The sequence below is a fragment of the Erpetoichthys calabaricus genome, chromosome 13 (genome assembly GCF_900747795.2).
Source record: "Erpetoichthys calabaricus chromosome 13, fErpCal1.3, whole genome shotgun sequence".
In the NCBI taxonomy this organism is placed as follows: domain Eukaryota; kingdom Metazoa; phylum Chordata; class Cladistia; order Polypteriformes; family Polypteridae; genus Erpetoichthys; species Erpetoichthys calabaricus.
In genome coordinates this window covers 87,946,017-87,971,564 of record NC_041406.2, presented here as the reverse complement: position 1 = coordinate 87,971,564, position 25,548 = coordinate 87,946,017, and the positions used below count along the sequence as shown (strand labels likewise).

Below are 25,548 nucleotides of genomic sequence, written 5' to 3'. Positions count from 1 at the left end.
ATCCTGCACGCTGCGCACAGAAGTATTTCTAACTATGCAGAACGCCAGACATAGTGGCCCTGAAAAACAGTGAATTTGAAGGAGAGGCTGGTTATGTGGGTAATAGAATGATGAAACGAAGGACTGAATGTGATTCAACGGGTCATCGAAATGCAAAGAAGACCTGCAAAAAGATTTGAAAAGCATCATGTAGGTCACCCACTCATGAGAATATTACACTTGCCTTATCTTCACCCCTTTTGGTCAAGAGGTCTGACACGCCACCGTCTCCTTTTCTTCTTCTTAATGTCAATAATAGCAGACACAACTCTTCTTCCATCAGCAGAGTCTCACATCCTCTGCTGTGACATTATTAGGTATGTGACACTGACCAAAAACTGTCACTCATTAATAGGTATGTGACACTGACCAAACACTGTCACTTATTGACTAGGAAACTATCAGCGAGCTGATCGAACAGTCCATAATAAATATAAATGTGTTTTGGTTGTTCACCACACACTTGCTTTGCACTGCAGTCTGCGCACTGCCCTGTGGGACATCCTGAGACTTCGCGGGATCCCCTCAAGGTTGCTGGATATCATGGCCGGCCTGTACACTGGTACTGTAAGTATTGTGCAGAGCGGAGGCAGAACTCTGGGTTTTTCCCAGTTGATTCTGGGGTTCGTCAGGGGTGTGTTTTTGCTCCTACCCTTTTCAGTGCTTGCATGGACTGAGTGTTAGGCAGGATCGTGGGGTCCAGTGGCTGTGGGGCATCTGTTGGTGAAGAAAGATTCACTGATCTTGACTTTGCTGATGATGGTGTGATCTTTACGAAGTCAATGGAGGCTCTGATCTTAGTTTTCAGTGAGGAGTCTGAGTGTCTGGGCTTGCGAGTGTCCTGATAAAAACCAACATCCAGGCCTTTAATGACCTCTTGGGCACGGCCATCAGGAGTGTGTCTGTCTGTGGAGAGAGTGTCGACCTTGTCAAGAGATTTACTTACCTCGGCAGTGACATTCATGTCTCTGGTAACTCTTCCTATGAAGTCAGTAGACAGATTGGGAGAGCATGGGGGGTCATGAGGTCACTCAAAAAGGGTGTGTGGCACTCCCAATATCTATGCAAAAGAGTCCTGGTGTTTCCTGTCTTGCTATATGGTTGTGAGACATGGACGCTATCCAGTGACCTGAGATGAAGACTGGACTTCTTTGGTACTGCGTCTCTTCGGAGAATCCTTGGTTTACCGTTGGTTTGGCTTTGTGTCGAATGAGCGGTGGCTCGAGGAGTCCCGAATGAGGCAGATCACCTGCATTGTGAGGGAGCGTCAGTTACGGCACTATGGCCATATGGGGGGCGATTCCCCAAAGGGTGATCCTCATCATTGAGGACCCGAGCGGCTGGACCAGGTCAAGGGGAAACCCATGTAACACCTGGCTGTGACAGATAGAGGGTCATTTCTGGAAGGTGGGACTGGACTGGTGGGTTTCCAACCAGGATCCTGAGCTATTTCGTCATGTGATGGGTGCGGCAACAAGCTGTACCAGTGCATGATCCCTGATCTGATCTGGCCTGACTTGATTATTATCATTATTATTATTATGTGTAAATTAACTATTTTGTTGCTTACTTTTTGTATTGCTTATATTGTATGGTGGTTAAAGTTGTTACACTGTTATGATGCTATTCTAGATTTTAAACTAGAATAGAGCTTCGTGTTGTTTTTGAAATGAACAAATCAGTGATTCAAAGATTCGAATCATTTTGTTGAAGTGAATCAAATCACTAAAGAATCGTTTTGCACATCATGACATCAAACCATTCACTATGTTTTGAGGACATGGGCGCTGGAGACTAATCCCAGTTGAGGAGATAGCCTGAACCAGGCCTGTGATTGGTTGCCAGCCCATCATGGGATGCGTCAACATACCAAAGTCAGAGTCATCAATCAGCTTGAATAGCAGGTGTTTGGAATTTGGGAAGAATGAAACACCAACCCCAACCCCATCCCCCCCTGACCACCTCCCCCCAGTCGAAACCAACCAGGCCAAGGGATAATGCGGAAAAATCGAATTAATTTCACTGTCTTTCAGTACTTGACACTACGATTACAATCTTCACTGACAGGATCCCCTTCTTCCTGTGACACTATCAGTGATTGTGACAGATCTGCTTCTGCTATGAAGAGCAATGAATGAGATGCAACACTGCCATCTGTTCTAAAGTTCTAGTTCTTTTTTTTTGGTGCTTATTTTGTGCTTCCTATACACCAACTGTGACATATTTGGTTATTTTAATTAACTTGGTATCACCGAGAGTATTGATGACGTCTTGTGAAAGGAAGATTGACGCATACTGTTCAGCACAGATACTGTCCGACTTTAATGGCAAACGAGACTGGGAGTCCAGCGTAGAACCCCAGCTGGATTTAAACCATGAGGGCGTCTTTGTGTATGTGGGCATGAAGATGTGAACGTGGCTGTTTTTATGAGGACTCTATCCTCTGGTCATTCCTGTATGCAACTCATTGGCAACATAAGCTAGAAATGTTTGGAGTTGTTAAAGTGAAATGCTTCAGCTGCCTCTGTCACTACCAGCAGTAAGTACTATTGAAGGGTCCGAAGGTAGACAGAACACATGACAACATACGTTTTTGTAAAACTTTTGAGACAGCTCATTCAGAAACATAAAGAAAAACAGAAAGGTTGTCATATGGTGGTTATTGATTTGGAGAAGGCTTATGATCACATCACATCAACAGGTCTGATGGTGCATGAGAGAGAAATGAGGACCAGGGAAGTGTGTGAGGATTATCCAGAATGTGTATGAGGGAGTGAGGACCCGGATTATGGTAACAGACAAGATGCCAGTTATAGGAGGTCTGTATTAGAGGTCTTCTAGAAGTCCTTACCTGTTTGATCTGCTTATGGATGTGTTGACTCATGGGATAAATGTCCAATCCCCCTGGCGCAGGCTTTTTGATGATGGCATTGTGTTGTGTAGCATCAGAAAGGAGGAACTGGAGAGGTACACTGGAAGAAACAGAGGCTTTGGAAGATAGCGGATTGAAGATAAATAGGAGGAAGACAGAATACGTGAGGTTTAATGAGGATCAGGATTCACAAGTTAGCCTGCAGGGAGAGCTGTTGAAAAGAGTGGAGAAGTTTTAAACATATAGGATCAGTGGAGGCTAACATACAGAGATAAGCCAAAGAGTGCAGTGCGGATGGAACAACTGGAAAAAGTTACAAGGAGGAGTGATCCAAGAATTAAGGTGAAGGTTAAAGGTGAGGGTTTTAAGACAGTGGCAAGACCAGCAATGTAGTGAGGAGCTGAGACCTGGGCAGTCAAGGGAGCACAGCAGGAGAAGAAGTGAGATGTGGAAGAAATGAAGACGTGGAGATGGATGTGTGGACCTGAAAAGAAGGACAGAAAAAGAAATGAGACAACCAGAGGTACAACAAAAATAGAAGAGACTTAGCAAAGAAAGTACTTAAGAGGAGGTTGAAGTTGCATGAACATGTACTGAGGACAAGACCATGAAGATGTGGACATAGGAGTGATGGGAAAGGAAGTCCAATTGGTGAGAAAACAAGGCAGACCCAAGTGGAGGTGAATGGATAAAATTAAAAGAAGATCTGAAGGATAAGGGCTTGATTGGGGAGAAGGTTGATCAAGCACATTGATCGAAGGAAAATCAATGAAGGAAAAGTAGAAAAGGAAGAAGTAACATTTGTATTGTATTGTAAAATCTTGTGCCGAGTGATTTCCCGTGGTATCACTAAAGTGAAATTTACATGGAAGGACCATTCCATACCAGTTTTTCATTTGCAGACGCATGCTGCCACCTTTCTTCTTTAACCCCAAAGATCTGTGATACTGTGAAATTGAATTCTCTAAAACACGACCAAAATTTTAACATTTTCAGAAAGAACAGATTCAATGCCGCCTTGCAATGGACTGGCGCCCTGTCCAGGGTTTGTTCCTGCCTTGTGCCCAATACCAGATGTCTGAATTACATGGATTAGAAAATGACATGACAGATTCAGTCAGTCAGTCATTTTCTAACCCGCTTAGTCCTAATCCGGGCGGAATGGCGGCTCTGAGGCTAGGGATGGGAAGGTTGCTGGTTTGAATCCTGTTAGTGCCAGAAGTGATTCCACTCCGTTGGGCCCTTAACCTGCAATTTCTCCATCCTGGAGAATCCAAGCCCTGCAAGCAGGTCCTCCAACTTGCAAAGGAAAACTTGTGGGTTGGTGGCAGGATTGGCACTCCAGCCACTGTTAAAAGCCTCACACTGTTCCACTCCATTCGAACCAGTGTGGTGCTGAGGTGTCACCCGTTGCACGACTGCACTCGGGCCCTAATTTGGGATCCTGAGGTGGTTCATCGTGTGGTGGGTTCAGCAATGTGCTGTATCAGTGCCTGCTCCCAACCTCCTCCTCTTCCACCTTAGGGGTCATGGGGGTCTGCTGGAGTCTAACCCAGCTAGCATAGGGCTCAAGGTAGGAATAAACCCTAGGTGCCAGTTAATTGCAGAGCGAACCCACACACAACCTCATACCCCAACCGCATACGGGCCAATTTAGGATTGCCAATCCACCTAACCAGCATGTGTTTGGACTGTGGGGCCTGGAGGAAACTCACTGTGGACCACCAGGGGGCGTACCACTCCCCAAACCCCGACACAGACAGGCTGTGACACCAGATCAATACAGCACACATTTTATTCAGATGGGGAAGCGTTTTTCTTTTGCTCCCCACTTCACAGCACAGTACAAAAGCACCAGCTGATATAACACACAGTCCTTTCCTTCCCTTCTCTTTCTCTTCTTCGCCTCCACTGCTCCTCGCCAACTTTGTCCTCCACCTCCCGACTCAGACTCCCTGACTGATGGTGAAGTGGCTCCATTTATAGTGCCCCAGGTGCCTCTTGACCTTCTTCTGGCTGCACTTTCGTGGGGGGCAGAAGTGGTGCCTCAAAGAGTTCAGCTGTAGCTACAGCATCCCCTGGCAGCACACAAAGAGCCCAACGGGGCTGCTCTAAACTACAACTCCCAGCATGCCCTGCGGGGACCTGTGGTGCAGTAACCACCCAGGGGGGCTATCCTCTAGCGCAGCGGTTCTCGAACGTGTTTAGAATTTCTTGCGTGGCAGTCCCTTTAAAAATTGTTCGATGGCTCGCAGACCCTTTTATTAATAAATCAATATTATTTCAAGAAAATTGGGGGCGCAAATACTTTGCACAAGGGTGCCACATACCCACTGTGCGGCACTGCATAGGTACAGGCTGGTGTGAATAAAACATTTTTTGACAATTATTTATTCATAAAATATTACATCTTAGTTAATAAATTTAAGTTAAAATTTTAATGGGATGGATGGATCTGCTTTGCCTTAACCAGTTCTTTTATGTTTGGCTTTGTTTTGGCCAGTGCAACTCTCATATCATTTGTCGCGTCTAATCTGTTTCGAGATTTTGTTTTGATAGTAAGTAGTGTGGAAAAAGCCGTCTCACACTCATAGGTGGTTGCGAATGGAATCAGCACTCTTAGAGCCATCTTTGCGATAACGGTGGGAAAATAATGCGGTGGCAACGAATAACGGAACAGCGGATCAGTGGTCGGGTCTAGGTGGTGGGGGTAACGACAGAGCTCAGTCACTTACTTCCCCTTAGATGGTAAAGGTTAATAATTCCATCCATCCATCCATTTTCCAACCCGCTGAATCCAAACACAGGGTCACGGGGGTCTGCTGGAGCCAATCCCAGCCAACACAGGGCAGGAACCAATCCCGGGTAGGGTGCGAACCCACCGCAGGACACACACAAACACACCCACACACCAAGCACACACTAGGGCCAATTTAGAATCAACAATCCACCTAACCTGCATGTCTTTGGACTGTGGGAGGAAACCGGAGCGCCCGGAGGAAACCCACGCAGACACGGGGAGAACATGCAAACTCCACGCAGAGGTTAATAATTCTAAAAATATAAATAGTATAAATATGCAACCCCCTAGGGGGGTTTCGGTGGGACTGCGGACCCCAGTTTGAGAACCGCTTGCTCTAGCATCTCGGGGAGGTTCTCTCCTTCTGTCCTTCCACCCGGCCCGGGTCATGATCCTCCGTCACACTACGGACACACGGGGAGAACATACAAATCCACACTGTGAAGACCCAGGACCTCCCTACAGTACAGCATGGCAGCCGCACTACCACGGCGCCACCAAGAGATTCAACGCTGCGACGTCTTGCAACATTCAAAATAACCTCACCAGGCTGGATGAGTAAAGAGAAAATTGATTATTTAATTCTTTAATGTGAAAATTACATTACAATTTGAACAATCTAGAAAACAACTGTTAAGAAGTGAGAAACATCAGATCTGAAGAGGTAGAAGTCTTCTCATTGGTAACAGTCAGTGGATGGTGTCTAAGCAAGATAATTTTAAATGCTGATCAACAAAGACTGAAAATAAATATTAAAAGAACAAAATATTAAATACTACAAACTATAAAGCTTAACTAGAATAACAAATTAACCAATACAATACTGCCAATAATGAAACACCAGTATTTCAAGTTCAAACAAAGTCAGTTTTCTGAGGCTGGGAACTATTATTATTATTATTATTATTATTTTTTAATCACAACTTTAACACATACAGCAGTCAAATAAAAGATGAATCCATGAAATGAAAAAATATAGCAATTCATTGTTTGATGGGATGAGGGTGGTGGTCGGGGGTGATGTATTGTACAGTATTACTGGTCAAAAATAATTCTGGCTTGATTCCAATAATTTTTCTTGTCTTTATTTATTTATGTAATAAAAAGCACCATTAAGCAAATGTGTTATTATTTCTTGGTAGAGTGTGCTGCAGTCTGTGGGCTTGTAAGGAGCAAAATAAAGTAAACTTGGCTTCGGTCAGGAATGATCCAAATGAACGTGTTGGGGTGGGGGGACGTGTTTGCGGACCTCCACCATTTCAAGCGAGTCAAAACAAACCGGTGGCAACACAAGACCCCTTTCTTTTTATTTTCCAGAAAACCCAAACACTCTGATCTTTATTCGTGTTTTACGCACAGCATACCAGAGCGCAATAAAAACAAAACGACTTTTTAAAAATCTTCACAGCCTAGCAGTACACACCCCCATCCTCTTTTCCCCAGTTCATAGATGAGAAAGTGCATGCTAAAACATGGCAGAACCAAACCACGCAAAACTGAAAATGGTGGCTCCCGTTGAAAAATAATAATAATAAAAAAAAAAAAAAAGCGCCTGAATAGTTATCAACAAGCACCGAGGCTACCAATAATTTCAACCTGATAAGAGACACATGGCAGAGGGCTTTGTTATTACAAAGGACTTCAAAAAATCTGCCCCATTGCTAACTCCACCGCCGACACAAGTAACGTCAAGTAAAAATCAAGTACAGCAACTAGTGGAAACCTAAAGCAAACTTTAACAATTGTTTAATAATTAATTAGTACAACAGCAAAATTATGATACAGTACTCAATAAGATCATTAGCATCTTTTGCCATTAAGTTAATTGGTATTATTATGGTTTGGATCCATTCAGTCCAGAAAGCTTTGGGTTTCACGTATAAAAGCTATCATTTTTCATTTAGTACTTTTGTTTTTTTGCTACAAATCCACAACGTAACCAAAACAAATTTGTTTGGAGAGATTTGCGATTTGTTTTTATGAACGTTGTCTCTCTCTCTCTCTCTCAAGGCTGCCCTACCATTTTAAAGGGTGGCACATGAAAAACCGAACCGTCTCCGACCGGCCAGGCTCGAGCTATTATACAGGTGGGTGCCGTCGTGACATGAATGGTGCGACATGTCACACTTCACGTGAGTCACGTTCTCGAATTTCACAACGTCTTCACAGGGGAACGTACTGTCAGCAAAGGTTTGTGGCCACCAAGATCACTGGACCTTTATACCTGTGGGGCAATCTGAAGGGGAAAGTGTATGTCAAAAATCCAAAGACATTAGAGGAACTGAAGGACGATATTCGGAGTGAAATTGGAAAGATTGAAGCGGCCGGGTTGCGTCGTGTCTATGACAATATGGTGCGGCGTGCAGAAAAGTGTATTGAAGCACAAGGAAATCATTTCCAGCACCTCCTCAAAACCAGTAAGTACAGATTTTTGTATTGCATATCTTTCGTTTCGTGTATGGGCTAAGAGATGGTTCGATTTTTCGTGCGCCACCCTGTATTCTGTGTGCAAACAGTGGAACCTGTCCAGCTCATTCATCCATCCATCACACTTCCACAGTGTCGACGCCAAAAGGTGAAAGCGGGTAACAGCTAGCCACCTAACTGCATATACGGAATGGCTTCTTGTCCTTCTGTATCGCTAACTCTTTGAGAGTTATTGGAAAAAAAAAATTAAAACGGAAAGAAAGAAAAGCTATTATTGCAGAAGAGGTATATGAAGCTCCTTTAAAAAACAAAAAAAATAGGATAATTGGAAATGCTTTAGAAAAATAAAGAGTATAAGAAGAAAACCTGGAATCACAAAGCTGCAGTTTATTTTGCAAATCCCCAAGTGGTTTCTGGGTTTTTTTGGGACAAAATATTGTAGTGAGATGCGCTTCTGTTGATGAATGACATCCGATAAAAGTGTCACCACTGACTCTTCCAATGTTATCACACGACCAGGGCGCGACAGTCTTTGTGAACACAGGCTTTGGGGTCTTTCCCTTAATTTTACAAGTCCTGAGCATTTGTAACAGAAATCAATTCTGTTAGTGTTCTGCAGACATTTATGGGGATTTCCTCCACAATTTCATAATCATTAACAGTGTCTTAAAAAGTTCCTCATTTTTGTTTTTTTTTTGCAGCATTTAAGGCTAATGCATCTTCGGGAGTGCAATGGATTCAAAGAGAAAAAATAAAGCATAAAACAGTTCCACTGGCTAGCACGTTGTTCATTTCAATGTGGATTTTCTCTTAAGCCAAAATGACAGACCACCTGACCCCCCCCAACCCCCCCCCCCCAAACTCTAGCCCACCCACCTCTTCTTCAGCCATCTTGGGGATTTCAAATTGGTGGAAACAATGGCAAATGTTGCCCCAATTGTCCATGTAAACTTGTGAGTCTTTGTAGTCTTTCAATAAATTTCTGAAGCCTCCCTCAAAAAAAAAAAAAAATGTTTTATACACCCCTTGAGATTAAAATGATATTTTTTTAGCTATAAGATTAAAAAAAAGCAGGGTTCAAAAGCAGGTTGTGTAAAAATGAAAACCACGAAAAACTGGAATTTGTTAGAAATCAGTGCACTTTTTCACAGTGTTGATGTGTCTGCTTTACTGTTATTACCATGAGGACAGCGCAGAATTAATGGACACATGCATTGTATTGGTGCGTCCCCTGGAAAGCCATCCATATATATATATATATATATATATATATATATATATATATATATATATATATATATATATATATATATATATAGTGGGGAAAAAAGACAGGCCAGCAGTTAATGTGTTGGTTGCATTTAAAAAGCCCTTCTCTGCATCCTCCATAGGTCAAGTCAATGGGAGACAGTGCAGACATATTGCTTTCTCTTGTTAATGTCGATCCACTCAATCCAAAACTGTCGTACGAGTTGCTTTATGTTCGTCGAAATCATTTTCCAAGTTTTCACCAAACGGATGATCGGAATCGTTGCTTGTGGGCTGGCTGAACTTCTTGTCTGGGTACTGGTGGTTGTCAAAGGGGACATGGTGCACACACTGCACGTGGGTTTTTAGGTTCCCCTTCTGAGAGGCACTGTATGGACAGAATCTGCACTGGAATGGTCTCTCGCCTGCATCAGAGAACACAGAGAAATAGAAAGAAATTAGGCACAAAATGCAATCAGCTTCAATTCCGTTAAAGCAAAGGGTAAGGAGACGAGTTAGTTGAAGAAATGACAAATATTGTGTATTTGGAGCTTTTTTTTTGTTTTCCAGCTATCAGGAACCAACCCTTTGGACTGAACACCATTCCTTAAACCGAGGACACGTTACACGACTTCTATTCATTGGGTATCTTTAGAGTTATTGACCACAGCTGCTGATCTCATCGCCAGACCCATCCATCCATTCATCAATTATTCATTCCGCTATATCCTAACTACAGGGTCACGGGGGTCTGCTGGAGCCAATCCCAGCCAACACAGGGTGCAAGGCAGGAAACAAACCCTGGGCAGGGTGCCAGCCCACCGCAGGGCACACACAAACCAAGCACACACTAGGGACAATTTAGGATTGCCAATGCACCTAACCTGCATGTCTTTGGATTGTGGGAGGAAACCCACGCAGACACGGGGAGAACATGCAAACTCCACGCATGGGGTCCTCTCCTAACTGCGAGGCAGCAGCGCTATCCACTGCGCCACCGTGCCGCCCCATCACCAGACCATGTTGGTTTAAACAACTGAAAACTGCCGGCTACATCACATTTACCGACTGAATGCCAACCTTCTAGCGCAGTTGTGTTCATGCCTTTTTCTGGTCGTTAAGAATCCAGGGCCATCTTAACGCATGGGCACACTGGGCAGTTGCTAATTCCCTTCATAATTTTAAACAAATGACTATTGGCGGTGTCGAGTTCATGAGGTTCCCAAAAACAAAGAGGGAGCAAGGAGCAAACCCGCACTGTCACATATACACTCACTGAGCAAATTATTAGCAACACTCGCACACCTGCTTATCCATCCAATTATCTTATCATCTAACCATGTGGCAGTTGCACAATGCACAAAATTATGCTGATAGCGGACATGAGCTTTAGTTACTGTTCACAACCAATACCAGAATGTGGGAAAAAAAAAATTGATGTTGATGATTTGGACAGTGATATTGATTGTTGTTGCCAGGTGGGCTGGTTTGAGATATTTCTGTTACTGCTGATCTTCTTGGATTTTCATGCAGAACAGTCTCTAGCGTTTATTCAGAATGGAGGAAAATCATCTGGTGAGGTGCAGTTCTGTGGACAGAAACAAATTGTTGATGAGAGAGAACAGAGAAGAACAGCCAGACTAAAGGCTACGGTAACTCAGATCACCACTCTGTACAACTGCGGTGAACAGAAAAGCATCTCAGAATGCACAACACATTGGATGTTGAAGTGGATGGGCTACGACAGTAGAAGACCACTTTGGGTTCCACTCCTGTCAGCCAAAAACAGTAAGCTGAGGCCACAAAAAGCACTGGATCACCAAAACGGGACAGATGAAGACTCGAAAAACAAAGCCAGATCTGATGAATCTCACACTTCTGCCGAGGCACACAAATGGCAGGGCCAGAATTTGGTGCCAAGATCTTGAATCCATGCACCAAATCTGCCTAATGGTGTGTGTTTTCTTGGCTCACTTTGGACCTGTTGACTCCACTCAATCGTCGCTTGAATGTTACGGCCTACTTGAGTATTGTTGCTGACCACGTGAATCCCTTTCATGGCCACCATTTTACACATCTTCCAATGGCTACGTTCCAGCATGATAATGCACCACGTCACAAAACAGAAGTTCTCTCGAACTGGTCTCATGAACATGACAATGATTTCAGGGTCGTTCAGTGGCCTTCCCAGTCACCCAATCTGAATCCAATGGATATCTCTGGGATGTGGTAGAATGGGAAATGCATATCATGAATGTGTTGCTGATAAATTTACAAAAATTGTGTGATGTAACCATGTCAAGATGGATGACCAGAATCTCAAAGGAATGTTTTCAACAGCTTGTGGAATCCATGCCACAAAGAATCAAGACTGTCTTGAGAAGATATGAAGAGTCATCCTAAGAATTTGCTCAGTGAGTGTATTTTATATCTTTGAATTTTGGTTGTGGAAATACAAGTTCCCACAGCTGTCTTGAGGACCCTGGAGGAAGAAGATTGGGCTAAATTCAAAAAATGGGTAAATGTAGTGCTTAACCAGACATGGAAGGTGAAAGGTGGGTAATAAAACAGGAATGGCGAGACCAAGGCACAGAAACCATCAGCCACATCAACAAAAAAGAACTTAGGGAGTGTGAAGTGTTATCAGTGGATTCAATATCCTCACAGAGTACTACTGCGTGAGAGGAGAGACATTAAGAGAGCAAATTGGGTTTCAGCTTTGGAGATGTTTATCTACTCAGCTGGATTTAAAGGTTTTCCCCTTCGAGTAAGTAATTCTCTCTCCCCTGACAACCACAGGAAGTCATACGTCTCACTTCTCAAGGCCAAGACACGTTAATTAAATCTGCTTACAATCTGAATTTGCTGGTGTCAGCGAAGGCAGAATTTATACAATAATCCCTATGCTGCATGATCCAGTTATTATGGCAACACTTACGGTGGCCACCAAGTCAACTACATGATCGTAGTCATGGCAGCACAGTAGCGGAACATTTGGTGATCAAATCTCAGCCTGGTCACCATACTGTAACAGTATATATTGTTTTTCTCTTCCATTCCACCCACATCTTAAAAACACGCACATTGGTTCGTGAATTCAAATCTCGACCAAGCAACTGGCTGTGCACACCTGCAAATTCTCTCTAATGTATTTGTGTAATTTTTTATAGGTACTCTAAAAGGGCAGATAATATTGATAATCTACTTTCAAAATTTATGATCGTCCTGTCCTGGGTTGGTTCCTGGGATGCACCTGCTGCTCCTGGGATACATTCTAGATTCCTGTGACCCTGCATTAGAAAAAATGTATTTGGAAAATGAATGATAGTACTGATTTTAATTGTTAGAGAGCCACTCAAAAATCAATCATTTACGTTATTAATATTATTGCACATAATAAACATATTAGAACTGTACACTGTAAATCACATCTTTAGTTAAGAGGCTGAAAAGAAGCTTCGGACAATTAGTTTCTAATAGTTAATTAAAGTCAGCAGTGACACAATGTGGCCTGCTGCTCTTAAGGGTGACCAAATGGCCATGAATTGTATTAAAGTTAATGAAATCAGGGCAAATGAGGGCCCGAGATGGAGCTCAAATGGAAGTATCAGGGATAAGGAAACACAGGAGAGTGAAGAAACAGGGAGAGAACAAGGGTGGAAAATTAGCTCTAAAAGAAGTAGCAAGGACAGGCTCCACAGAAACACCCGCTAACATTAGCACACCCTGTGTAGGCCCAAAAATTACCAACACATCTCATGGCTCACGACATTGCTATTGGGAATAACTCAGGCTCATCCAAGATCCGAAAAGGATCGTTTTTGTATGGATGAAGAACAGAATAGTTTTTCTTAAATTACAGGATCATTTGACATTAACGCCACCCTGAGCGTCCCTTTACAGAAGCTCTACCAAAACCACGTGTTTTTAGTGGCTTATTAGATCAGCTGTGTTAAATATAGCTTTAAGATTTCACGAAGCTTAACTTGTCGTGTTTGATTGATGGTAATAAATATCATCGTAAGGTTTCTTGCCATTCATGTATGTTGCTTAATTTAATTGTGCTAAATATTATCAATATTCTATTGCTTCATTTGATTGATGGTGCTAAATATCATTTAGCGTTTTCCTAAACAGACACTGCTCAATCTCATTGTACAGGGTTTCTTAGCTTATACTTACTTATTTATACTATTTTATTTCATCGACGATACAAAATATCATTGTCTACATCTTGAAACTTATTTTTCATTGTTGTAAATACTGTTGTATATTGCTTTCAATCAATTGATGGAACTAAATATCATTACATTTTCTTGAAAAAAAGTTTAGTGTTTTCTTAAACTGACACTGCTCAATACCATTACATTAGGGTTCTGGGCACTTATTTCTAGTGTTTTATTCATCGACAATGCAAAATATCATTGTCTTCATCTTGACACTTATTTTTTATTGTGTTAAATATTGTTATACACATCCTTTAAATGTATTTTATTGTCTTTTTGATTGATATTGCTAAATATTATCAAGTTTCCTTGAAGAAATTTTTAATGTTTTGTTAAACTGACAGGACTAAATCTCATTGTAAGGTTTCTCGACCCTTATTTGTAGTGTTTTATTTCATCGACGATGCTAAATATCAATGTCTTTATGTTGAAAATGATTTATTGTGCTAAATATTGTTGTACACTTTCTTCAAATTCTGCGGTGGGCTTGCGCCCTGCCCGGGGTTTGTTTTCTGCCTTGCACCCTGTGTTAGCTGGGATTGGCTCCAGCAGACCCCCCGTGACCCTGTGTTAGGTTATAGTGGGTTGGATAATGACTGACTGACTTTCTTGAAATTTATTATTTTGTTCGATTGATATTGCTAAATATCGTTAAGTTTCCTTGTAACATTTTTAAGTGTTTTGTTAAACTGACACTGCTAAAGTTTCTTGGCACTCATTTATAGTGTTTTATTTTGTTGACGATACTAAATATCAATGTCTTTATCTTGAAAATTATTTTTTATTGTGCTAAATAATATCGTACACTTTCTTCCATTTTTTGTTCTTGTTTTATTTGATGTGTGGTGTTAAATGTTGCTGTAAGGGTTCTTGAAACTTTTGTTAAGTGTTTCGTTCAATTGACGGCGCTAAATATCATTGCAGGAACCTTATTTTTATGCTGCGTTCACAAGCTCTTGGACTATATGGGGTTCTGACTTGTGGCGTTTCACCTCCTCAGTTTCCAGTCGGATTATTCAGGGAAATGCAAGGTCACTATTGATTTGTTACTTGAACTGTAAAATAAATAATAAAGTTAAAGATAAAGGCATTTTTTGTGGAAATAAAGAGCAAACTACACTTATTAAATGTGTATCACTTTGCTATAATGCAATTTAATTAAAAAGTTGCATTAGGGTTCACCAGGTTGTATGTTTCATTTTAAACAATTGATTAAGGTGGAAGGTCAATGTCACGTCATAACTTGGAGAATTCGGGCAGCTTTGTTTGTTCTAATTGTTCGACTAATCGTCTGACTAAACCTCTGACTAGCTCTGAGTTTGTAGTGCATTCATGTGAAATTCTTGACTCGGAAACTTGGATTTATTGTCTGCCCAAGAGCACATGAACACAGCACTGGAGTTTTATTTCATCGATTGTGCTAAATATTGTAGATCTCCTTAAAACTGATGTGTAGTATTTTATTTGATTGTGCTAAATACCACTGTAAGGTTTCCTTTAGTATTTAGTATAGTATTAGTATAAATATTGTTGTGAAGTGTCTTGCCACTTATTTTTATTGTTTAATTTAACTGTGCTAAATGTTATAGTACACTTTCTTAAAATTTATTTTATAGTTTTATTCGATTGATGGTGCTAAATTTTGTTAAGCTTTCTTGAAACATTTTTCTAGTTTTTGGTTAAACTGACATTGCTAACTGTCATTGTAAGGGAACTCTTCAAGGATGCTAAATATCATTGATCTTATCCTGAAACTTATTTTTCATTGTATGTAAATATTATTGTAGTCTTTGTTCAAACATATTTTTGATTTATTTTATTTGATTGATGTGTTTTGCTAAATTTCACTGTATAAGTGTTTTGTAACTTATCTTTATTTGTGGTACCAAGTTCTCGGACTATGTGGAGTTCTGTCCTTCAACGTTTCACCTTCTCAGTTTCCGGATGGACTATTCGGAGAAACACAAAACAAAACAATTAAAGATAAACAGAAATTTGGTGGAAATAAAAAGCCAAATAAATGTGTGTCACTTCGCTCCAAATGCAATTCAAATAAAAAATGGAATCTCGGTCTGATCTATTAAAAAATTGAAGGAGGTGAAATGTTAGCATTACGTCACAACTTGGACAATTCAGGGAGCTTTGTTTTGTTCAAACTCTCTGACTTATAGCTATTAGTTTGTAATGCATTCACATCGAATGTTCGATTTGTAGACTCAAATTTACAGTCTGTCCGTGAGCACGTTAATGCAGCATTAGAGTTTTATTTCATCAATGATGCTAAATATCGTAGATCTTCTTGAGATTTTTTTGAAATATTGTATAGCATTGTAAGCTTTCATCAAACATTTTAATGTTTTATTCAATTAACAGTGCTAAATATCCTTGGAAGTTTCTTGAAACTTATTTATATGTAGTACTTTCTTTCATCAGTGGTATAAAATATCATTGTAAGGTCTTATAGAGAGTTATTTGTAGTGTTTTATTTGATTTATTGTGCCAAATATTACTCGTTAGATTTGTTGAATCTTGTTTGTATATTTTATTTAACTGAGCTAAACACTTTTGTATGGTTTTATCAAATTAAATTTATCGTTTTATTTGATCAATGGTACTAAATATTGTTGTAAAGGTTTTTGAAACTTGCGTGAAAAGTTTTAGTTCATCAATAGTGCTAAATATCAGACATTTTCTTCAGACTTGTTCACAGTGTTTTGCTTGACTGACAGCGCCAAATATTATTATCGAGTTTCTAGATGCTAATTTTTACTGCTTAACTGTGCTAAATACTATTGTACAGTTTCCTCAGATTTATTTTATTGGTTTGATCAATGGCTATAAATGTTCTTAAACATTTTAGTGTTTTATTTCACTGATGGTTCTAAACTACATTTCAAGGTTCATGACAGTAAAGTTTGTTTTATTTAATTGTGCTAAATATTGTTGTACACTTTCTTCGAATTTATTTTACTGTCTTTGTTTGTTCGACAGTGTTAAATATTACCGTACGAGTTCTTGAAACCTTCTTTAGTGTTTTGTTCAGTTGAAGGCGCTAAATATTACAAGTTCCTTGAAACTTATTTATAGCGTTTAACTTCATCGATGGAGCTAAATATTATCGAATGCCTTCTTAAGATTCATTTGTAATGTTTTATTCGACTAACAGTGCTAAACAGCATTATAAAGTTTCATTACACATTTTAATGTTTTGTTTAATTGAGGGCGCTAAATACCCTGGCAAGTTTCTTAAAACTTATTTACAGTGTTTTATTTCCTCAATGGCATTAAATATCATTGTAAGGTTTATAGAGAGTTAATTGTAGTGTTTTATTTGATCAAAAGTGCTAAATATAATTATAAGGTTTACTGAAACTTATTTTTGTTGTTAATTCTGTTGTATTTTTCTCAAATTTATTTTATTGCTTTAATCGATGGTGCTAAATATTGTTTTGAGGGTTTTTGAAACTGATTTGAGTTGCTTTTATTTCATCAATGGTGCTAAATAGCACTAACATTCTTGGTACCTAGTTTTAATATTTCAGTTGATTGACGGTGCTAATACAGTCATATGAAAAAGTTTGGGAACCCCTCTTAATTCTTTGGATTTTTGTTTATCATTTGCTGAGTTTTCAAAGTAGCAACTTGCTTTTAATATATGACATGCCTTATGGAGACAGTAGTATTTCAGCAGTGACATTAAGTTTATAGGATTTACAGAAAATATGCAATATGCATCATAACAAAATTAGACAGGTGCATAAATGTGGGCACCCCAACAGAGATATGACATCAATACTTAGTTGAGCCTCCTTTTGCAAATCTAACAGCCTCTAGACGCTGTCCTCCTATAGCCTTTGATGAGTGTCTGGATTCTGGATGGAGGTATTGTTGACCATTCTTCATACAAAATCTCTCCAGTTCAGTTCAATTTGATGGCTGCTGAGCATGGACAGCCTGCTTCAGATCATTCCATAGATTTTTGATGATATTCAAGTCAGGGGACTGTGACGGCCATTCCAGAACATTGTACTTCTCCCTCTGCATGAATGCCTTTGTAGATTTCCAACTGTGTTTTGGGTCATCGTCTTGTTGGAATATCCAACCCCTGCGTAACTTCAACTTTGTGACTGATGCTTGAACATTATCCTGAAGAATTTGTTGATATTGGGTTGAATTCATCCGACCCTCGACTTTAACAAGGGCCCCAGTCCCTGAACTAGCCACACAGCCCCACAGCATGATGGAACCTCCACCAAATTTGACAGTAGGTAGCAGGTGTTTTTCTTATAATGCTGTGTTCTTCTTCCGCCATACAAAGCGCTTTTTGTTATGACCAAATAACTCAATTTTTGTCTCATCAGTTTAAAACACTTTGTTCCAAATTGAATCTGGCTTGTCTAAATGAGCATTGGCATACAACAAGCGACTCTGTTTGTGGCGTGAGTGCAGAAAGGGCTTCTTTCTCATCACCCTGCCATACAGATGTTCTTTGTGCAAATTGTAGAACGATGTACAGATACACCATCTGCAGCAAGATGTTCTTGCAGGTCTTTGGAGGTGATCTGTGGGTTGTCTGTAACCATTCTCACAATCCTGCTCATATGCCGCTCCTGTATATTTCTTGGCCTGCCAGACCTGCTGGGTTTAACAGCAACTGTGTCTGTGACCTTCCATTTCCTGATTCCATTCCTTACAGTTGAAACTGACAGTTTAAACCTCTGAGATGGCTTTTTGTAGCCTTCCTCTAAACCAGGAGACTCAACAATCTTTCTTTTCAGATCTTTTGAGAGTTGCTTTGAGGATCCCATGCTGTCACTCTTCAGAGGAGAATTAAAGAGAAGCACAACTTGCAATTGAGCACCTTAAATACCTTTATATCTCATGATTGGACACACCTGTCTATGAAGTTCAAGGCTTAACGAGCTCATCCAACCAATTTGGTGTTACAAGTAATCAGCATTGAGCAGTGACAGACATTCAAATCGGCAAAATGACAAGTGGACCCACATTTGTGCACAGCCAGTTTTTCACATTTGATTTAATTTCATACAAATAAATACTGCTTCACTAAAAATCTTTGTTCGGAAAACACCGCAGTGCTCAGATGTTCCTAGGAGATGAAAGACATACCACTGTTGTCTTTTTTGTTGAAAGGAGAGTCAATTATTATGCAGGCTGAGAGGGGGTCCCAATCTTTTTCATATGACTGTAAATCATATGAACTTGTATAGGACAGGATAGGAAATACAGGACTTGTATTTTGTTTGATCAATGGTGCTAAATATCACTGTAAGGTTCTAAAGACTTACTTTTAGCGTTTTTATTTAACTAATGCTATTAAAAGTAGTTGTAAGGTTTTTTGACGCTTTCTTGTGGTTAGTTTTGTTGTCAGTCTCTAGCTGGGAACTTTGTTAAAATTCATATTCACATCCAAAAAACCATAAACTCATCCCATCTCAATGCTCTGTCTTATTATGAATAGTGCAAATAAATGTGGACTTGACACTAGGGGTATAACAGACATTAAAATGAAACAGAGATAAACAAATCTTAGCGTTGTTGTTGAACAGAAATGGAAAGACATGTCCTTTTCTGCCTTGGATGTGTTCAGGAAAATCAGCTGAGATAAGACTGCTCTTCAACTCATTCGGAAGAAAGCATCGTCTCTATTCTTGAATATTTTTCCTGGTATGTTTTACGTGCTAAAATCTGTTGTGCATTGTGTCATCGCTCTCTCTCATTCTAACGCCCTTCTCTTTTTGAGACATTAGCACAGTCAGTTCGCTTTCTCATTATCCAGAGTTTGTTGTGCCAGTGTCCCACAGCATCTGTGGAGCGATGAAAGAAGCCAAATCTAACTAAAGCTTTTCCAGATTAGAAACAAAAGAGAGACAAGCGAAGCAGTTAAGATAAAGTGAATTTCGCAAAGTACACCACCACACAGAGCACAGAGAAAGGGTGAAAGAGTTCTCTTACAAACATTTAAACAACAGAACAGCAATACTCATCACAAAAAAATAGATAGTGCATCTTTATGAACAAGATATTATTAATATGAAAGATATTGTTACTCACTTTTATAACCTTCAGTTATACTGCCTGGTTCTCCGGAGCTACAGATGATGGAACTCGGGATGTCACGATACCAGATACCAATACTAGTGAAATTTTATTTGATACTACAGCAAAAACACAAATCCCATTCACCTGTATATTATTAAAAGTACCTCCGTCATTTGAGTGAACAATATTGTGCCTTTTTCTGTAATATAAAATAAAACATATACTGTAAATACTAATACTAACAACATCTATAAAATGTGGTAAATAATTTACCCAACTAACATAAATATCAAAGTACGATACAGGGCTCGAATTTTAGTGTGTGATAGACATACAACTGGGGGTGGGGTGGGGGGTGTTATAATCGTAGAGGGATTTCAACATAGGGTTTATAAAGAGAATATCAACATGGACCACCTGATTTATCTTAACATGTGCACTGCACAATCTTGTAGCGGGGCTACATAGTAATAGTGTTTTCAATGTTTGTGCTGAGTGCGTTTAGTTTCCATCGTCCCGATTGCTGTTTATAATGTGTGCGTCAGTGAATGTTGTCCCCGTAAATACAGAGGGGACGGATGAGGGAGAGACCACAGCCCCAAGATGGAAAGCACCTGTTCACAATCAATTACATCTAGCTCTTTACTATTTAAACAATCAGGAGGGAAAAGAGGAGAGGAAGGAGAAAGACGGAGATTTCACTTTAGGACTATGAACCACAATTACCTGCTATTTTTCCCATCGCGCTTTGTATCCAGTTTGTTTTTCATTCCGCCGGATTTACTTCAGTTCAATCATCGCCAGAGACCCCGGGGTTGGACGTCATTATCCACCACATACTGAGGACTAACACGGTGAGATTGTTCCATTTTCCGGGTGATTCACTCCATTCTTTCAGTCATCCGTATTCAGGACAGTAATATACCCGGACTCAAGTTCACGATTATTGTCATTCCGTATTTATTCATTGTTGTTATTCGTGTTGTTCGTTATATGTTACAGGGGCAAGAGAGGGTTTGTTATTGTGTGTATATATATGGTGTTGTCACGTTGCTGCTTTGGTGGAGGGATATACAGTACATACATATTTATATACATGAAATTCTTTTCGCGTTTGAAACGGAAATTACGTATGAGTGTTTGAAATGGAATTACGTATGACCACAGAGGAACAGGAAAAACATTCTTAGTAAACCTGATTCTTGCCGAGAGAGCGAGTAGTGACATAGCTCTGGCTGTCGCGTCATGGGGAATCGCTTCTGCATTATTAGATGAAGGCTGTACAGCACATTCGTCATTGCATTTACCATTAAACCTCGCTCACAACATTTTCAACATACGCAAGAGCTCTGGAAAGGCAAAAGTCTTGCAACATTCAAAGATAATAGTTTCGGATGAGTGCACCATGGCACATAAAAGAGCTTATGAAGCCTTAAACTGAACAATGCAAAATCTCAGAGATCCTAGCAAAATAATGGGAGGTATTGTCATTTTACTCGCAGGAGATTTTTGTCAAAAATTACCAGTTATTCCACGAGGGACACCAGCGGATGAACTCAACGCGTGTTTAAAATCCATGCTTCTCCCACGGTCAGTTATATGTCTCGTGTTCTCGGGTAGGTACACCAAAAAATTTAGTATACCCGAAAGCACTGCAGTAGTACTCAATGTATCTTTACTTCTTAAATGTTAATGTTTTACTGTTTAATAATTTATACGCTTCTTATATGTTGTTCAAATTCTTTTATCAAAATATTTTACTGTTTAATAATTTATACTTATATGCAATGTGCTTCTTATATATTACTGCATATTCTCATATGATAATGATGTTAATAATGTTGTTTATATTGATTTCTATGTTATTGTAAATGCTCTTTATTTGTTGAAAAATAAAATTGGTAATTAACAAACTTATTTTATAAATACTACATTTTATTTTTTTCCCTTGCACTCAGTGAGCAAAGCCACTGGGTAATCAGCTAGTACATATATATATTTTCTATGTGGGGAATGTGCAGTAGTGTTTTGTTGTGTTCCATTTAATATATTCACTTATTTGACATACCTGCTTTTGCGTGCTTGTGTAAACTGTCGATTGAGGGTAAAATATTATATTCGGGGTACGGCCACAGGTCTTGGTAGTGTAGCTGCCGGCTGGGTAAGGGGTCGGCCGTTACAATCTGAATTTATTCTCTTGACATTTTCTGTCAAGTAAGTGAAAAACAGTGCTTAAAATCAACGCAAAAAGCAAAAATTCAAACATTATTACATCAGTACCGAGTTAGTTCCAAGATAATTCAGGATATTTTCATTTAAAACAACCTCTTTAAAGCTGGTTTTCTAACAACATAAGTTTAAAATCTGCTTTGTCAGAGAATCCCTCTGTTAGGTTTGCAACATTTTGCTATTTTATGGTCAGCAAAAACTTTGCCATTATTTGGCTTAAAAAACTTAGTAAAGAGTGACATGTAATGGAAGAGTCAAATTAATTCATATTTCAAACGGCTCAAACCCCTGGTTCTTTAATTGTCCAAATCTGCCCTATCATTCTTACATTTGTCCAAATCTTTAGGCTTCCTGTGTGAACTCACCGTTAATCCATTACTTTGGAACCCTTGTAAAGTTTTCAAAGTATCTCACACTAATCTAGCAATAAAATGGTTTCTATTGGTGAAAAGTTTGTTTGCTTCAATCGCTTCACGCATTTATGAACCCGCGTTCACTGGATGTGCCTTACACTCCTCTTTCTATGTAAGACATGTTGTATGTTTTTTTTCACTTGACATTCTAGTCCTTACACTCCTCTTTCTTTGCTCTTCTTGTTGCCTTTGTTCGTCGTGCATTCCGGCCCTCTTGTGGACGTTGGATGACGTTACGCCCAAGCCAGGGCATGGACATTGGATGGACGAACGTCTTATCTAATCTATATACTGTATATAAAATCCCTATGTGCATCCAGGTGTCCGTGTGTGGGTGTCTTCTGATGAAGTGCGCATGCGCGGGGCACGGTGTGATGCGCGATATTACTGTCAGAGAACGTTAGAGGCGTTTTACGGAAATACAAACCAGTATTACTGCGAGAGGAAATTAAAGGTACACAATACAGTGACGCATATTACAGCCACATACAAGCCAGTATTACTGTCAGAGGAGATTAAAGTCATATTACCGACGCGCACGCCTGTATTACTGCCAGAGAAAATTAAAGGTATATTACGGACGTACAAGCCAGCGGACGTACAAGATGGTATCCTTCAATAAGGGAGCGCACAAAAAGGCGAGCCTCAAAAGGGTGACCTCAATTGGGCACAGCGAATAAAGGCGCGTGTAAATAAAGATCTGCACCTTTGTTGCTCTTCACATATTCCAGAGCCATTTGAACTAAATTATCTACGAACGCCTTTATTCGCCGCGCTCAATTGATGCCCTTACTACGTTCATCACATTTGAGAGGTTACATTCGCAAATGTTTAATTTGCCTTAAAAAACCAAATGAGTCACACAGATTTAGCACTTGCTTATTCATATTTAGCAATAAAATGCGATGTTTTGCCCATCGCCTGCCGATATTCTCCTGCCTTGAACACAACCTGTTTCCAGACTTGACTTCTGCCGTTTGTTAATGCGGTGCGGTATCGTCACCGCCGTCAGACATTTTCATATGTAGGCTTCACTTTCGTATTTCTCAAGCATTGTTGTGTCTTTCTGAAGTGCAGCACTACTGCAAAACCGCTGCTACCGTTATGTTTCCGAATTTTGGCACTGAAGTATAAATTCTTGTGATGGAATGCAGAACATGCAGTATAGAGAAAAACCTGTGCGCCCTACTGCCAGCTGATCTGGAGAGCCAGGGAGTGTAACTGATGGTTGGTTCAATTCAGCCTAGTCAAAAAGAAAAATGAAAACACTCTACAGGAATTAAAATTTTGCAAGTTGAACATAGTATTTAGTTGCTAAATGCAAGACATTTATTTCAGCAGATCTAGGAAATGTGATACTCATCAATGAGAAGGTCAAGGATTGCCACAAAATGTTCAATGACTTCGTCAAGCTAGGGCATACTAAATGGAAACTCTTTCCAGAACTTTCCAAGATGAGCATGGAAGTCAGAATTTTGCTGCACAAATGTTGTCCTCTACATTAGTGCTAGAATTCGAGATTTCAATGTTTATGACTTTTTATCTGTGTATTATATAAAGCTGTTCTATACTGAAACTTAAAGCTTTAACCTTTCATGTAATGCTTAGCCACCCTTCCACGTTTCTGGTTTAAGGCTGGGAGCCATGATCTGGCTGCCCAGCGTTCAGGAATTTTAAAGCCGTTGTTTGTACTTACACAAATCAACTGACCACTTGAATAAAGGGGTATCTTGCTATACTGGTTTGTTGCTCGGAACAAGCCATGTAATTTCTAAACTGTGAACACATTATGAAATTTGAAATGGCATATTTATAATATGCCCTCTGTCCTGTGGTTGGTTCTATTGGACCCTATTTTGCTATGATAGGCTAAATAAAGCTTGCATGACCCTTATGTACACTAAAGATGTTGGATAGATAGATAGATAGATAGATAGATAGATAGATAGATAGATAGATAGATAGATAGATAGATAGATAGATAGATAGATAGATAGATAGATAGATAGATAGATAGATAGATAGATAGATAGATAGAGCTGCAGAGAGCGCTCCGGCTACCCAAACCTGACACATACAGATGGAGATTATTCAGTGGGAAACACTTTCCAAATTGTTTCCCACCAGCACCAATGCACAGTACAGTACAGCTCCAAGCAGTGCACAGCAAGAGCAAACACTTTGTCTTCTTGCTTTTCCTCTGTCTATATCTCTGCCTCCACCTCTCTTCCAGTGTCCCATAGGATTGATCCAGAAGCACTTACAGGTAAGGAGGGAGCCAGATGAAATAGGGTTCAGGAGACCCTGCAGCACCCCATGGCGGTACCCTCAAAAACCAACAGGACTGAGCCACCAATCTCCCAAATTCCCTGTATGCCCTGTGGGAATCTGAGGTGCCGCAGCAACCCAGTGGGGCTGCCACCTAGCACTCCGGGTAAGATCCTGAGCACATTATTTCCAATTCAGAGGCATCTCAGCCGGGCACAATAGATAGATAGATAGATAGATAGATAGATAGATAGATAGATAGATAGATAGATAGATAGATAGATAGATAGATAGATAGATAGATAGATAGATAGATAGATAGATAGATAGATAGATAGATAGATAGATAGATAGATAGATAGATAGATAGATAGATAGATAGATAGATAGATAGATAGATAGATAGATAGATAGATAGATTTATCCTTTCATTTATCATACTGTACTTGCTTCTGTGAAATTCAGGAAAGTGCTAAGCACAGTCACATATTTCAACATGGCCAATTTCACATTTCCTATTAACTAATACTAGCTGTGATCCCCGTCTAAGATGGGTTGACATTTAAGCAATCATTTTACTTCTCAGCGCTAACGTTTTCAGTGCACCATAGCATACACAAAGTATGTCTTTGTTATATGCCATTTGGTACGGGATTCTGTGTTAATGTTTGTGATGCACCGTCCGTTGGAATGACAAATGCAACACATTTATTGCTGGATGGATGGAGAGACAGACACAAAGACACTTGTCCGTTTATTAAGGTGGAATTTAAGCTATGCTGCTATTTTGAATGTGGTAGTAGAAAAGAAGATTCAAAAGGAGACTCCAAATATGAAAAATGAACTCTAATATAACAGCAAGGACATAGGACTTAATCCAAGGTCAAGTGAAAACCCTGGCTGGTGATGATGTATTACATTTTAACTCCACTGGAGATGCCAGGGCCCGAGTGTAGTCTGTTT

The 25,548-nt window shown here is 39.9% G+C and overlaps 1 protein-coding gene and 1 long non-coding RNA gene across 5 annotated transcripts in view; both read right to left on the bottom strand.

Annotated features, from left to right (window-relative positions):
* The window catches only part of LOC127530057 (uncharacterized), a 530,810-nt gene that overhangs the window by 233,995 nt on the left and 271,267 nt on the right, over nt 1-25,548 (bottom strand). The gene's annotated exons all lie outside the window — the stretch shown is intronic.
* The window catches only part of znf516 (zinc finger protein 516), a 168,627-nt gene continuing 152,278 nt past the window's right edge, over nt 9,200-25,548 (bottom strand). For 2 of the 4 annotated variants that reach the window (XM_051935701.1, XM_051935702.1), the window contains exon 6: nt 9,200-9,811. In XM_051935701.1, the coding sequence (XP_051791661.1) occupies nt 9,588-9,811 (224 nt within the window). In that variant the 3' untranslated portion in view covers nt 9,200-9,587. Of the gene's footprint in view, nt 9,812-19,677; nt 19,726-25,548 lie in introns of those variants that run through there. The other 2 variants (XM_051935703.1, XM_028817208.2) reach the window with 2 other exon arrangements.